General features: G+C 41.6%; 2 protein-coding genes across 6 annotated transcripts in view; one reads left to right on the top strand and one right to left on the bottom strand.

Moving 5' to 3' along the window:
• The window catches only part of LOC115363445 (myosin-11-like), a 68849-nt gene extending 58518 nt beyond the window's left edge, over window positions 1-10331 (bottom strand). For 3 of the 4 annotated variants that reach the window (XM_030057662.1, XM_030057664.1, XM_030057665.1), the window contains exons 1-3: window positions 10250-10331; window positions 8010-8343; window positions 5925-6095 (exon numbers count right to left, since the gene is read on the bottom strand). In XM_030057662.1, coding sequence (XP_029913522.1) covers window positions 5925-6095; window positions 8010-8174 — 336 coding nt within the window. In that variant the 5' untranslated portion in view covers window positions 8175-8343; window positions 10250-10331. The remainder of the gene's footprint in view (window positions 1-5924; window positions 6096-8009; window positions 8344-10249) is intronic. The other variant, XM_030057663.1, reaches the window with a different exon arrangement.
• Window positions 10332-10513: 182 nt separating this feature from the next.
• Window positions 10514-12259, top strand: hoatz (HOATZ cilia and flagella associated protein). Of its 2 annotated transcripts, none has more exons than XM_030058627.1 (2): window positions 10514-10663; window positions 11607-12259. In XM_030058627.1, exon 2 carries the CDS (start codon window positions 11622-11624, stop codon window positions 12093-12095), a length of 474 nt encoding a protein of 157 aa, XP_029914487.1. In that variant the 5' UTR covers window positions 10514-10663; window positions 11607-11621; the 3' UTR covers window positions 12096-12259. The 2 variants fall into 2 exon arrangements, with proteins under 2 accessions (XP_029914487.1, XP_029914488.1); XM_030058628.1 differs by having other exon boundaries at window positions 10547-10655.
• The last annotated feature ends 1572 nt before the right edge of the window (window positions 12260-13831 follow it).

The following is a 13831-nucleotide window of genomic DNA, read 5'->3' as shown; positions in this document are numbered from 1 at the left end:
GGAACATCTGAACCAACTATAACCCATCAAAGCAGTTCAGGTTCTCAAGGAGATGAGAAGAAAGGATCTTGATATCCTAACGATGAATGAATGCAGTTGGACTGGCTCTCTAAATAACAATCCATTACCATCTACACGGAACATGATTCCACTCACATCCACAGTGATGTTCTGATCTGAGAGACATTGGAACCAACTAGCCCTCAACTAATAAGAGCACGCTTCCTCTCTACATACTGCATTCTCACCATCCTGCAGTCCTATGTACGAACAAATGAGGCTGGATGGATGATTGGTTAGGCTGCTGTCTCCAATGTCCCTTATTATGACTTGCCTCTCATAATTGGCAACTTCAATGCCAAAGCCGGTGCTGATAATGCTAAAAATGAAAGAGTAATGGGCACACATGTGATGTGATGTAATGAATGAGAAGAGGGTGATTGATTTCTGTACCAACAACAACTGTGCAATTGGAGGTACCATATTCCTTCACAAAAAAGGTCCACAAACTCACATGGAGATCGCCTGATGGTAAAACATCAAACCAAACTGACCATATGATTATCAATGGCAAGTGGTGATGAGCCCTTCTTGTTTCCAAAATACATCTTATGATGCCCTCAGACACATCCTCAGTGATGTTTGTCAGGGTCATGGGGTGTTTTGGGCCTTGAAACATCATACATCCTCACCCAGCCAGGGCTGATCAGACCCTGACTTGTGTCTGAGTAGCACCTCCCCACGTTTCAGGAACACATCATAAATGGACTGGACAAGGAACCTGACATGCTGAGGTTCCGCTCACCATAAGTCAGACCAAGATATCTTACCAGTCCAGTGCCTGGTCCCAATGTGTCCAAGCTCCCTGCTGTCACATCCTTACTGCTCTGGTGGTGCGCTCCTCCTCTGTACCTGCTCTTACTTCCTGCTGGACCAACTGGCTTTTCCCCTGCTGCTGGTCAGGTCAGGGCGCATTGCTTGGTCGCTGCATAACCGAGCTCTTCCTGATGCCACCTGGCTCACAACTATCCTGTGCCGAAGCTGGGACTCTACCTACCTGGGCATTCCATTTCCTGGCTGTCCTCATAAAAATTTCTTCACCCAATAAATTGGGCTGCCTGGACTCTCTGTGCTGCAGTAACTCTCTTGAATGTGTGATCATGAACTCCTCTTTCACACTGCTGAACAGGAGTTTGAGATATAAGATACAAGATATAAAAGTTTGTTGCTGTGCTAGCGTCTCCTCCCATAAATATGAAATCAGTTTGTCCAGGAATTGAGAAATCTTTACACAGCGCTCGCTGAGTCAGTACAAAATAAAACCTGCAATATAAATGTCCAATGGGAGTAAATCAACTTGTATTGACTGAGCTAAGCAAAGTACAAGTACAAATTAAGTTGATATCTCAAACATGGCAGAATATCTCTGACTGGAAATGTCTTAAAGCCAAGATGCTGATTGTCAAATCACAGAGACTCCAGACTCAGTTCCAAAACCACACAGCAACTAAAACAAGGAAGACAAAAACAATGTCACAATCGTCAAACAACCCATCATAGATGGACTCACAAAGGAAAATGCTGACACAACGAGACATTTTTGTACATTTTATCACCAGGCTCCTGAGTGGAAACAATTTCTAGTCCTCAGTGGCTGTAATGGATAAAACTAGCAGGAAAATAACATCAGAGCACAAGGAAACAGCATGCTTGGTTGAATACCTCAAATTGAGACCACACCTCCTTCATGCACTGTGCATTCCTCCATCACATGCACAGATCATTTCTAGAATCCTGCACACTACAGCACAACTACTGAAACCACACTACTCCATCTGAATAGTCTATGGTATTAAAGTTTAATTGTGTGTGTGTCTGCCTGTGTGTGTGTGTGTGAGTGTGTGTGTTATATTTGGGTGGATACATGGGTGGAACTATTTTGTTCAACATTCATGTTTTTCTGTTGTTCAATGAAAGAGTCGATTAAAGTTCTACTCACAAATAAATAAAAGTCAAAAATATATTTTTTAAAATTTGTATTAGTTTGCAGGCATGTCTGCTTATGACAAAAGAAAATGTTTATAGTTTATAGTTTCTATATGATACAGTTACATTTACTCCAAAATTCCAGTTAATTCCTGTTAATTCCTATATATTCCCATTGATTCCCTTGGAAAGTTTCCATCTTGGAATATTTCCAAAATCCCCCATCTTAACTTCCTGTGGAAAGTTTCTGGAAAGTTTCCAGAAATTTACCAGGAATTTTCTGCCCCCTTGCAATCCTACTATAAATACATAAAATACTAAACAGAAATTGAACAAACATTTCATAATCTTGGAATAAATGTTAATCAATACCTGTGAACAGCTACTGCTGTGCTAATGTCATTTAGCAAACTGGAGCACATTTAGTGCTGCATAACGGTGCACTCACAAATCACACTCACATAAATGATCATAAAATGTATCATATAGATTAGAGTTCTCATCGGGCCTGAAAATTAAGACCCGACCCGACCCGGGCCGGACTGGGCCAGCCCGAGGCCCGACCCGACCCGACTAATTAGCCGAACTTTAGGCCCGACAGCCCGATAAAGCCCGAAAAAAAAAAAAAAAAAAAAATCGCCAAATTCGCCATTATTTAGCAGAGCCGGTCGGCCGCGGCACCGGGGCACCATCAGTCGGTATCAGGCGGGCCAGCCGCGGCACCGGCCAGCATCAGGCAGCTCACCTGTCAGATCCGGCAGACCTGACGGGTGGGCGCGGTATCGGACGGTGCCGCGGCCGACCCGCCTGATGGCGACTGATGGTGCCGCGGCATATTGCGGATCAATACGGTAGTCTAGAAAACTGGAGATTTTTTTTTTTTTTTTTTTTTTTCTCGTGCGCCCCCAAGTAGATTGCGCCCTGTGCAGAAACCGTCCCTGCTGCCGAGTCTGCCAGCACAGCGGGATACTGCTGCAACTCTCTCTCACTTGTTTGCGCTGCGCTCGCACAGTTGGTTGTCTGTCTGTCACTGAAAGTTTAGCCTCCAAATCCAATCCAGTCTCTCACTCTCTCCACCAGTCACATAAAAATGAAACGTCATAATCAATAACAGAACACATAATTCTATTTTTTTATTAAAAAAAAAAAAAAAAAAATCCCCCACAGAACCCGAAGCCCGACCCGACCCGCCCAATTTTCGGGTCGGGTCGGGTCGGGTCGGGTTCGGGCAGAATATGAGAACTCTAATATAGATAGGTGTGCAGATGTTCGGTCCACTCAGCCATCTATGAATCAGGTGTCAGGTGTAATTGTAAATCTGTCATCATTTTCAAGAGCAACTTAAAATGACTACATAAGATGAGTCTACAAACATCTTAGCATTTTTTCTGAAATGGGGAAATGGGGTCCTGAGTCAGCATTCCAACTGTAGAGGAATTACTTAAGTCCATCAAAGCCATGAACACCTGCAAAGCTACAGGTAGTGATGCATAGAAATTCAAGGAGTGGAACTGATGCGGGTCTTTGTGTGCCTGTGGTTCACAGCTAATCACAGTATTTTCGGGTGGTTCACCTTTCCAAGGCAACAGGCAACGTGGCATTGACTGATGTCACTATGTCAGCAGAAATGTTTTTTGAACAACTGTGCAGCTCTGTGCTGTGCAGCTCACAGCAACAATGAAGGGATAATTAAATTAAATTTATTAATATCATTGGCTTGTTATTTAAGAATAGTTGGAAGCTAATTCAAAGCCTATCTCAGGCTAACATTAATATTAGCTAATTTGAGCTAAATCAGTCCTAATTAGCTGCCTTGTTGTTAATATTCTGGAACGGCCACCAACAGCCTACCAAATAAAGCTCAACTCCTCCCAACTCAACTCCTCCTCAGAAATACTCTGGCTTGCCATGGACCAAAGGCCCATGCCAGTTCTACTCATGCAGTTTCTGTAGTGATCCCATTCCTGCAGAGATGCTAAAGACTGACCTTGTTACATCCACAAGAGGGTCTTGACTACCCTGTTTAGAGACATCTGGAGAGGAAAATCTATTCCTAAAGACTACTGAGAGCCTCATTATCAAGATTCCCAAGAAAGGAAAGGAAGTGTTTTCTCTTTGAAACATCAGAGCAATGCATTGAGTGGAAAGTTCCGTAGTTTGTCAATTACATCAGCTTAAAGAAGGCATTTGACAGCATTCATTGTGAAAACCTGTGCAAGATTATGAAGGTTATATGGGACAATAATGGGGCCTGTGTCATACTGGCCACACTGGTCTCATTGGCCTCTTACAAGGTGATTGACAGTTCAGTTCAGTTGGGTTGCCTCAGATTTGCCCAGTCAGCTCATAACTAAATCCAGATGGTGGCAGTAAAGCACCAGTAAGGAGAGATCAGCTGCCAATCCCACAAAGATTTAACATACTAGATTTACACAAGATTTAACATGCTTGAGTTAGGTACTGATAATTTCTTGTCTTCTTTCTTCTCACAATTTGTAGGCACTATACAGTTAGGTCCATAAGTATTTGAACAGTGATAGAATATTTATAATTTTGTCCTGGTATACCACCACAGTGGATTTGAAATGGACTAAACACGACATGATTGAGGTGCAGACTTTCTGTTTTAAGGGGTTGAACAAAAATATGGAATTAACCGTTTAGGAATTACAGCCAGTTTTATACCTTTTCACACCATTTTCAGAGGCTCTAAAGTAACTGGACAAACTATACATAACATACATAACTATAATTATAAGGATTATATTCAATATTTGGGGGAAATCCTTTGCTGTCTATGACTGCCTGCAGGCTGGAACCCATGGACAACATCACCAAATTCTGCATTTCCTCCCTTGAGATGCTCTGCCAAGCCTTTACTGCAGCTCCTTCAGCTGCTGCTTGTTTGTGGCTCTTTCTGCCTTCAGTTTGGTCTCAGCAGGAGAAAAGCAGCTCAGCTGGGTTGAGGTCTGGGGACTGACTTGACCATTGAAGAATATTCCACGTCTTTGCTTTCAGTAACTCTTGGGTTGCTTTCGCAGTTTTTCTGGGTCATTGTCCATCTGCGCTGTGAAGCGCTGTCCTATCAGTTTTGTGGCATTTGGCTGAATGTGAGCAGACAGTATAGCCCTATAAACATCAGAATTTATCCTGCGACTTCCATCAGCAGTCACATCATCAATAAACACTAGGGAGCCAGTTGGCAGTCATACATGCCCATGCCATAACACTGCCTTCACCATGCTGGACAGATGATGTGCTCCTTGGGTCATGAGTTGTTTCTTTCACTCTCCACACTTTTCTCCTCTCATCATTCTGTACAAGTTCATCTTTGTTTCATCTGTCCAAAGAACCTTGTTCCAGAATTGGGCAGGCTTTTTTAGATGTTTTTTTGCAAAGTCTTACCTGGCCTTCCTGTTCTTGAGTGACACCAGTGGTTTGCACCTTGCTGTGTACCCTCTGTATTTATTTTCTCACAAACGTCTCTTGACTGTAGATTTGGACAATGATACAGCTACCTTGGGAGTGTTTTTGATTTCCCTAGATGTTGTGAATGTGTTTCTCTTATATATTCTCTCTCTCTCTATATATATATATGAAATAGCACCTTTTTTTTATTCCCTTGTTTCGATACTCTGATATAAGTATGGACATCTTTATGTATGTATTTACTGTGGTAACTTTACACTGTGGGTTGGGGGGAGGGGGGGGGGGGGTGAGAGGGAGGGAGAGAGGACCTGGGTGCCAGTATTTTTGGTTTTGTTTTTGTATTTTGTATTACTATGCTCGTTTTGTGTTGACATTTCCTTTTCTTCTTTTTTTTCAAATAAAATAATAAAAAACACTTGATAACAAAAAAAATGACAAACCCTCTTTAAAGATTGTGAAAGTCTGAGTATTTCTTTGTGCGTGCATGTGTGTTTGTGTGTTTTCCTCACGTAGATCAGGCTGGAGAAGTATCTCTCACGGAGGTTGTGGAGGACGGAGGCTTCGTTGAGGCAGGTCAGGGCAGCCATGTCCTCCACCTTGCTGAACTTGGGTGGGTTCATCTTCTGGATGTCGTCCTTGTTCACTGTTGCCTTCTGACCATTAGAGAGCTCCACCAGCACCTGCAGCATGCCAGAAGTGAAAAATCACTCACTTTTATAACATTTAGGATACCAAAAGGACACAAAAGACTAAACTGAATTGAATAAAATTACAAGTTTGCATCCATACAGCTCAGGTGCACATACATGCACAGATAGCAACCTGTACCAAAGTATGTTGTTTGAGAAGAGTGTTTATCTGCACAGAAACCAACACATTCTTAAACAAGGAAAAAGGCACTCAACAGAGTGCATACCTCTGACAGTGCTATGCAGTTTTCAAGATCTTAGACTTAGACTTAGACTTTCTTTATTGTCATTGCACAAAAAAACACAGCAGTGAGGTTTTTTTTTGTTGTTTTTTTTTGCAACGAAATGTCGTTGCTTGGCTTCCGGATTACAACAGAGATGGAATTGTGGGGCAGTTTAAATAATTAAAATATAATCTATATAACTAGTGTGTAAAAAACAAGAGCTAAATAATAATGAGTGCAAGAAAGAATAAATAGATAAAACAGAATAAACAGTGCAAACAACAGAGTAAACAGTGTAAACAACAGAAACATCGGGCCACACACCCTGGGCCTGAGGAAACTATAACTACCGATGGAGAGAGTAAAAATATTGCACTGAAATGTATTGTCCACATGAAATACACAAGAAATATCTGTCCATCAGAAAGATATTCTGATATTGTCCATGGGGTGTGTGTGTGTGTGTGTGTTTTGTTTTGTTCTTTTCATACTTTCATTTGAAGGTGATGTTTTTTGTTTAATACTTTCAATAATTAAATAGTTGTGTGTGTGTGTGTGTGTGTGTGTGTGTGTGTGTGCGTGGCGTGGGGTGGGGTGGGGGGTGGGGGTTATGGAGTGTTTCTGCTGCTGGAGTTATGCACCTTTTTATGATAGGCCAAACCCACCACCACAATCCCTTTTGGCCAGTTGGTGTAAAGAGTTAATCAGCTCTTCCTTGCACGATGACCAAGTTTTCCACAAAGTTTTGCCATGTGATGTGAATCAGTTTGGAAGCTGTTTCTTGGCCACATGGCCACAACTGCCACACCCCATTTTGACCAATCAGCATGAAAAGTTCATCATCTTTCTTGACCCATGACTAATATTGGGGCAAAACATAACCCCTATCTAACTAGACTGGTGGAAATAATAAAAGCTGAATTATAGCAGAGTCCTATGCCAGTCTAAATGTTATTTCTGAGGCTTTTCCATCCAGACAATATAATTTTTTGGAAAACACTCAAAACTAGTATTCTTAATCATAAACACAGACATACTGTATTTCATGATTATGAACACTGACACAATACATGAGGGACTTTGATTTTCCCCACATTTCACATGTCAACAAAACATTTTGCAAGTCATGCGGGATACTAAAATTTCACAACATAACATCAAAATCCCTCCACAACAACCTTATCATGTTCTGCTACTGCAGCTTAACAAAGTCATCAACACTGATAAACCACAGAACTCATAATTGGCTGTGTAAAAGTAAACGTTTCCTTGGGGACTATTTTCCTGAGGAGAGACAGTTTCAAGTCATCAAAACACAACAGTGCTGCTGCTTTTAGGAAAACGAATGTGGGCAATTTTATTACAGTGATGGAATACTGGTGTGAAGGACATTTGAGGTCTTTGAAAGTGAATTTTCATGTCACAGTGGAATGTATTGAAACCAATGGCTGGATAAAAGGTAGGAAAATTTGTATTGGAGTTCTAAAATAGGAGTGCTTGCTTTGGGAAAAGATTAGCAGAAGCTTATACATTTTGTAAATACTACGCTAAACATGCACTGGTGATGAGGACCACTTGTGGCTTGTTAATGGGAGTCTGGAAAAAAAACGCTGCATGACTACAGCAGCACCATTACTGACTTTCTGTGTGGCAACATCATCCAGTGATGCTACGGTCCTACCTCGTCTCCCTTCTCCTCTTTGATGCTGGCCGCCTCGAAGCCCTCCCTCTCCGACGGGATCCACACCATCCTCTTTGCCGACCAATCGGCTTGCACCAATCCGCTGTTGCAAAAGTCGTTTTCCGTGAAGAGATATTTACTGTCATCAGCTGCTGGGTCAGCCATGTTGGAAGTATCACTGTGAGCCGAATAGACCTCTGGCTCTCTGCTGCTGCTGGTGTCTGTCTCTGTTGTTTTGGAGGTGGTGGGGGCGATGTCTAGCTCGTCTCTGGTGGCTGTGGCAGTTGCTGGTGTGTTGATGGTAATCTGTGGTGCTGGTTTGACCTGTGGCCTGCTGACATCAAACAAAGCAGGAATGACATTTCAATATAAGCAGTAGTTTCGATGAAAAAAACAAGTGACAACAACACAAAATATCTGTCCCTGTATCATTATCAGTCTCTGTCAGTGTTAAGAGGAGTGTGAAGAAGTTATTTCTGAGGAGAAAATGTTTTATGATAAGGCATACATTTGAACACCTTCTTACAGTCCTGTCCTAATGTCTCGCCACACAGAAGACATACAACTGCCGAGGAAGAGACACCATCAGTAAAATAGCCTTGCTCATTTTCTCTTTTTTGCCTAAGTGGTGTAAACCAGGGCTTCTCAAACGTTTCTATGTCAAGGACCCCCAAAATATATGCACAAAAGTCCACAGACCCCCATTTAAAAGGACTGTCCTGATGATTCCCTGCTGTGAATTTTTTTATTGTTAGGTCTGGAGAAAACAAAAAGTTGGTACAACCAAGCTATGATCAAACTAAGATCACAAAAAATTTAAAAACAAATCAAAACACATATCCCTTTTATACATTTCCTTGTCATTGTAAAAAAAAGCATAGAAGTTACAATCCTCCTTTTGCTGAGGATGCCCTGTAACTCTCTCAAGGACTCCAGGGTGTCCCCAGACCCAGTTCAAAAAGCACATGTTTAAACTGCTGCTGTTGGCACCGCTCTGGTGGATCACCATGTAAAGTGGGCACCACGTTCTACTGAGGCTAACCTGGACGCAGCAACCCAGGTTCAGTTCTGGCCCGGGCCCCTTGTTGCATGTCATTCCCTCTCTCTGCCCTGACTGTCCCGTCTCTCTCCACTATGCCTGTCTAATAATGCTGAAATGCCCAAAAATAATCCTCTAAATAATCTTATTTGGAAAAAAAAAAAAAAAAAAAAAACAGTGCTGTTTTGTCCGGATGCTACAGAACATTAGTTTTAGTGCAACAGCACTAGATTACAGCAACTGATTAGAGCAGTGGAGCAGCTGATTAAAGCATTACAGCATCATTACATTTTCCTAGCTTTGCATTGAGTTACTTACTCACTTATCCATGGCTCTGCCTCGCCCTGCAGGTCACAAACCTGCTTTGACCTCCCGTTGAAAAGGAGACAATAAAACATGAAAAGTAGCGCACAGATAAGCCCTATAATCAAACAGCTGAGGTGCCATGCTGGAATGCCCATGTTTGGCTACCTTGCTCTCAGGAGCTTGGTAGCCCAAAGAGGGATGCTAGGGACTTAGCAGTCATGCTACCTTATAAGGTGCAGCTCATGTGTCCAGCCAAGCTTACCGTTTACACCAAAATGGTGACATGTCACAAGGTGCATCTGTGTGTGTCCACCGGCACACAGGCAAAATACAGCGGATATATTGGCACTAATCAATATCTAGCTTCTTTCATGCAGGTTTAGGTCACATTTCATGGAAATGTGTTTCATGTGAATGTAAAGGGGGATAGTTGGTCTCCCAAAAGACTACATCACAGCTTAAAGTTGAATACTTTGGTCCTTTGCGGTGAAGTAAAACACAGGTTTGCTTTCAATCCCCTCTAACACTTTTCATTTAATTTTGTAAGATACATTACTGACTATTGTTTTTTTAAATAACAGCCTTAAAAGATGTGTTATTTCTATCATGTCATGTTTTAAACACAACATTGACTATTCTATGCTAAAAGCAACACATACTGACTCAACAGGTGTGACATGGATATGTTGTGCTGAAAAATACCAGGAGTTGCATTATGTGTTCTTAAGTCTCTATCTATCAATAGACTGTCATTACTAACAAATTCTGCTTAAGAATCTGTTGCATGTAACTGCTAGGATATATTCCAAATCTCCAGCATAAACGCTGTTTATTTTAGATGTATTTGCCATTATTCAGATGTTTGAATGAAACAAAAAAAAGGCTTCATACTCACTTGGCTGTGTTTGACGTAATCCTCAGTGCTGCATGTACGCTGCACTCAGAGCAGAAGTCAATGTAAAGTCAGGTAAATGAAGTGCTGACGATGATGATGATGATTCGTCCTTCCTCCTCCACACTATTTAAACTGGCCCGCGACACCTGGGGGAGGAGTGGTGCTCGCGCTCCGCCTCCACTCCTCGGTGACCGAACTTGGCCAGAGCGCACGAGCTGCGTCATGGCAAAGCCCGCCCAAAACTGAATTATTCTGACGAGACAGTTACTGTGTTAGTGTAGCCTGTAGCAGGATGTGCTCAGCTAACATAGTCTGTATTACTTTCACCGTGCCCGTGCAGGTCATTTGACATTAATGGATTTTGTTCGGGATTAATTTAAGGGCTCGCCGGCCAGTAATATATTTGGTGAGGAGGTAGGCTTGACCCAAGTACTAATTAGCTGTGCATTTTCTTCACAAACGTAACATTAACAAGAATTTCATGGAGCCATGCAGTGTCAAGATAGTTGGTCAGCTGAGCAGCCAGGACTGTAGTGGATACAGAGCCAAAGACAAGACACTGACTTTGATCAATGAAATTTGGTAGTTCAAACAACAGTCAAACAGCACCTGCCCAGCTCTCACACCTGTCACACTGTGGGAGGCACTGGCTTGTTTTCTTTTTCTTTCTTTCTTTCTTTTTTAAATAAAGTGACATATACAGGCTGTACACTTCAAGTTTACTTAAATGGGTAAAGACAAAACAAAATTATAATATAAAGTAGGTCTACAAGAGAATGCAATCTAAAAGTGGTGATTTGTGAGGGGTATTATTATGTTAATCTTTTTTCTGTCTGGTTATTATGTTTTTGAATTGGGTTAAATTATATTTTCAGTTCAGCTATTTCAGTTTTTCTCAGTGCAACACTTGTAGCTAATGCATTTACCCAGCGTGCCGAACTGAATGCAAATTCTCTGCTTTAAACTCAGTTTGTAATTTTACATCACACTTTTTGCACAGCTGTAGCCTAAACATTGGCTTTGGGCTGGAGTGAGCTACGTCAAGCTAGCCAGTATATGCAGTATATGAGCGGAAGTAATGTGGATTTGCTTAGAAAAATAAACCAGTCATTATTTATTCACACATTTTTCGAATTATTGTTTATCTTATTTTATTTTATGACTTGATAATGACTTCATGACTGTGTGACCGGAAACTTTTTTGCGTGTGTGTTTCATTTGACAGCGGTCTCGTTGCCTTGGCGACCGCAGAGCACAACAACGCTGATGTGAACTAGATAAATTTTGAACGCCTTTTTCTCTTGGTTTTGTCTTCATTTGTAATTTGGTGTCTTTACTTGTTTCTCCTGTATCAAAGCTAAAAGTAAAACGAATGGCGCAGCAGCAACCTGAGCCGTCGGCAGAGCAGGAGTGGGCTGATAACTTGATGGTGTTTGAGGGCTCGTCTCCGGTGGATGTGTCCCACGCCAAGCAGCTGTGGAACTCTCTGTCGCTGCAGCCGCTGCTCGAGTCCCGGCTGGTGTCGGCGGATATCCGACAGAAACTACCAGTGGCCCGGCCTCGCCGCGACACGGACGCCGGGCCCAGAAGCTCCTCCCCGGGGCCGTCGAGTGTCTTTCCGCTCCTGCAGAGACGAGAGGAAAGACAGAGGTACCTAGCCATGGCCAAGCAGAGAAAGGAAATCCTGGCTCTGCTGAGAAGACAGAGAGAGCAGAGGATCCAGAGAGAGCTGGTGTCTCTGCCCTGTAAACCTAAGATGAGGGACGACAGGGGGAAACAAGTGAAGAGACATGACACACCTTCAGAGCAGGCGCTGGACAAAGAGATGGTGGAGCAGCTTCACTAACCGAGCGTCTGTTTCTTTTCCAACAGATCATTAGTACTATGGAGGACCAAAACAATCAAAACCTTCCATTCAGAAATAAACTGTATTTATTATGTAGCCTATTACTGATTATTACAGTAATAATCAGTGTTGGGGAAGTTACTAAAAATTAAAAACTAATCAAATAAATGTACTCATTACTTTGTACACATTGTAATCACATTATTAATGACTTGCTCTAAAAAGTAATTACATTTGCTTTACTTTTGCATCACATTCTAAAACTCACATCAGCCCTTATCACAAGTTGTATGCAAAACTGGACGGGACAAACCTTCAACAGACTGTGCCTACACATATTAGACCTGTATTCTCCCCACTGAAAATTCATAGCTTTCTAAAAGTCCCATGCTCAAGTGATGGAAGTAATGAAAATTTAATTAGAAAAGTAATTGTAGGCCTAATGTGATGACTCAAAATTAAAATGTAATTCCTGTTATCTTTGCAAAAGTAATGAAATTACATTAATCTCAGAAAAAGTAATCTAATTACTCACAACACTGACAATAATACATATGTGTATGGAAAATGTGAAAGAAAGAAATTTTAAATGATCACAAGTAATCTAAATAAGCTCAAGTTATAGCCATTAATCACACAGTTACAGTCACAAAAGGCTTGACAGGCCCATGGTTTATAGAAAAGAAATGAAATCCCTGACCTAAACCCTCCCACTCCATCTGAGTGGGCCAATAATAGCTCAAATTAAATCCGGTCAAAATGAAAGCAAGTCAAAACAAATCTAATCAAGTTTTTAAAAATGGTCACCATTGTTAACATAGCCTACAGCTAGCTAACACAAGTATCTGACATAGACTGACTGTTATGATGTCTAACTGTTTGGAAGTGAGTATATATTGTATTCAGCACAGAGAGGCTGGGCTATGGGGACTGTCTCCCTACACAGTGGAAGTGTAGGGAGACAGAGGCAAAGAACTGTGAGGGTGATGCTCAGATTTGTTTTTTCCTCTAACACATTTCTCACCCTCAAAATCTGTTCCATTTTATGTAAAACTTTTTACAGCCTCCTGTGCAGTATTCCATCCTAGGGTTTTGTTTGATAGGGCCTATAATAATAGCACCAGTGATGCCAAATTACAATTACATTACATTTACTTGAATAGGTCCTCTATGTATTCCAGAAGACCCCCACTATAAGTAAAAAAAACAGGTAACAGGTGGATTTGGTAACTGATACCTATAGCTGCATGTCAAGTTTTCAAAATGATTTTTGATTAGCTAAATTCTAAAAATTACATAGTAATAAATGTTTTCCCTCTGGAGAATCGATAAAGTGTTTTGAGATACTCATTTAAAAAAACATTGTGGAAATTATCTTGAATTGCATTAATCTAATGAGATCATCTGTAAGTTACACAAGTCATTAAAGGCAGTGGGGTCCAGGGACCCCCAGGGGTCATAAAAAGTTTCCAGGGTGTCCTAAGCAAAATTAAAAATCGTTTGATTTCACTTCAATTTAAAAGGTTGTGAAAGGTAGGCTGTGTTTTGCAAACCTGTCTACAAGTTAATCAGAACTCTGCCAGGTCTTTTGCTGACTCCCGCAAATACACGGCCATCCAAGCCCCACTGGCCTTACAGAAGACTTTGTGGAACAAGCTACAGGCAGAAGAACAGCGGGCCTCCAAATCGAGGAAAGCAGGGCGCTGTGATGGAGAGGATACAATTTGTCTGGTCTG

Source organism: Myripristis murdjan, chromosome 8, assembly GCF_902150065.1.
Source record: "Myripristis murdjan chromosome 8, fMyrMur1.1, whole genome shotgun sequence".
Classification (NCBI taxonomy): Eukaryota; Metazoa; Chordata; class Actinopteri; order Holocentriformes; family Holocentridae; genus Myripristis; species Myripristis murdjan.
This window is presented reverse-complemented; position numbering and strand designations above follow the sequence as displayed.

Excerpts from the sequence above, each read along its gene's own strand:
- hoatz (XM_030058627.1), top strand. The coding sequence starts at position 11,622 with ATGGCGCAGCAGCAACCTGAGCCGTCGGCAGAGCAGGAGTGGGCTGAT.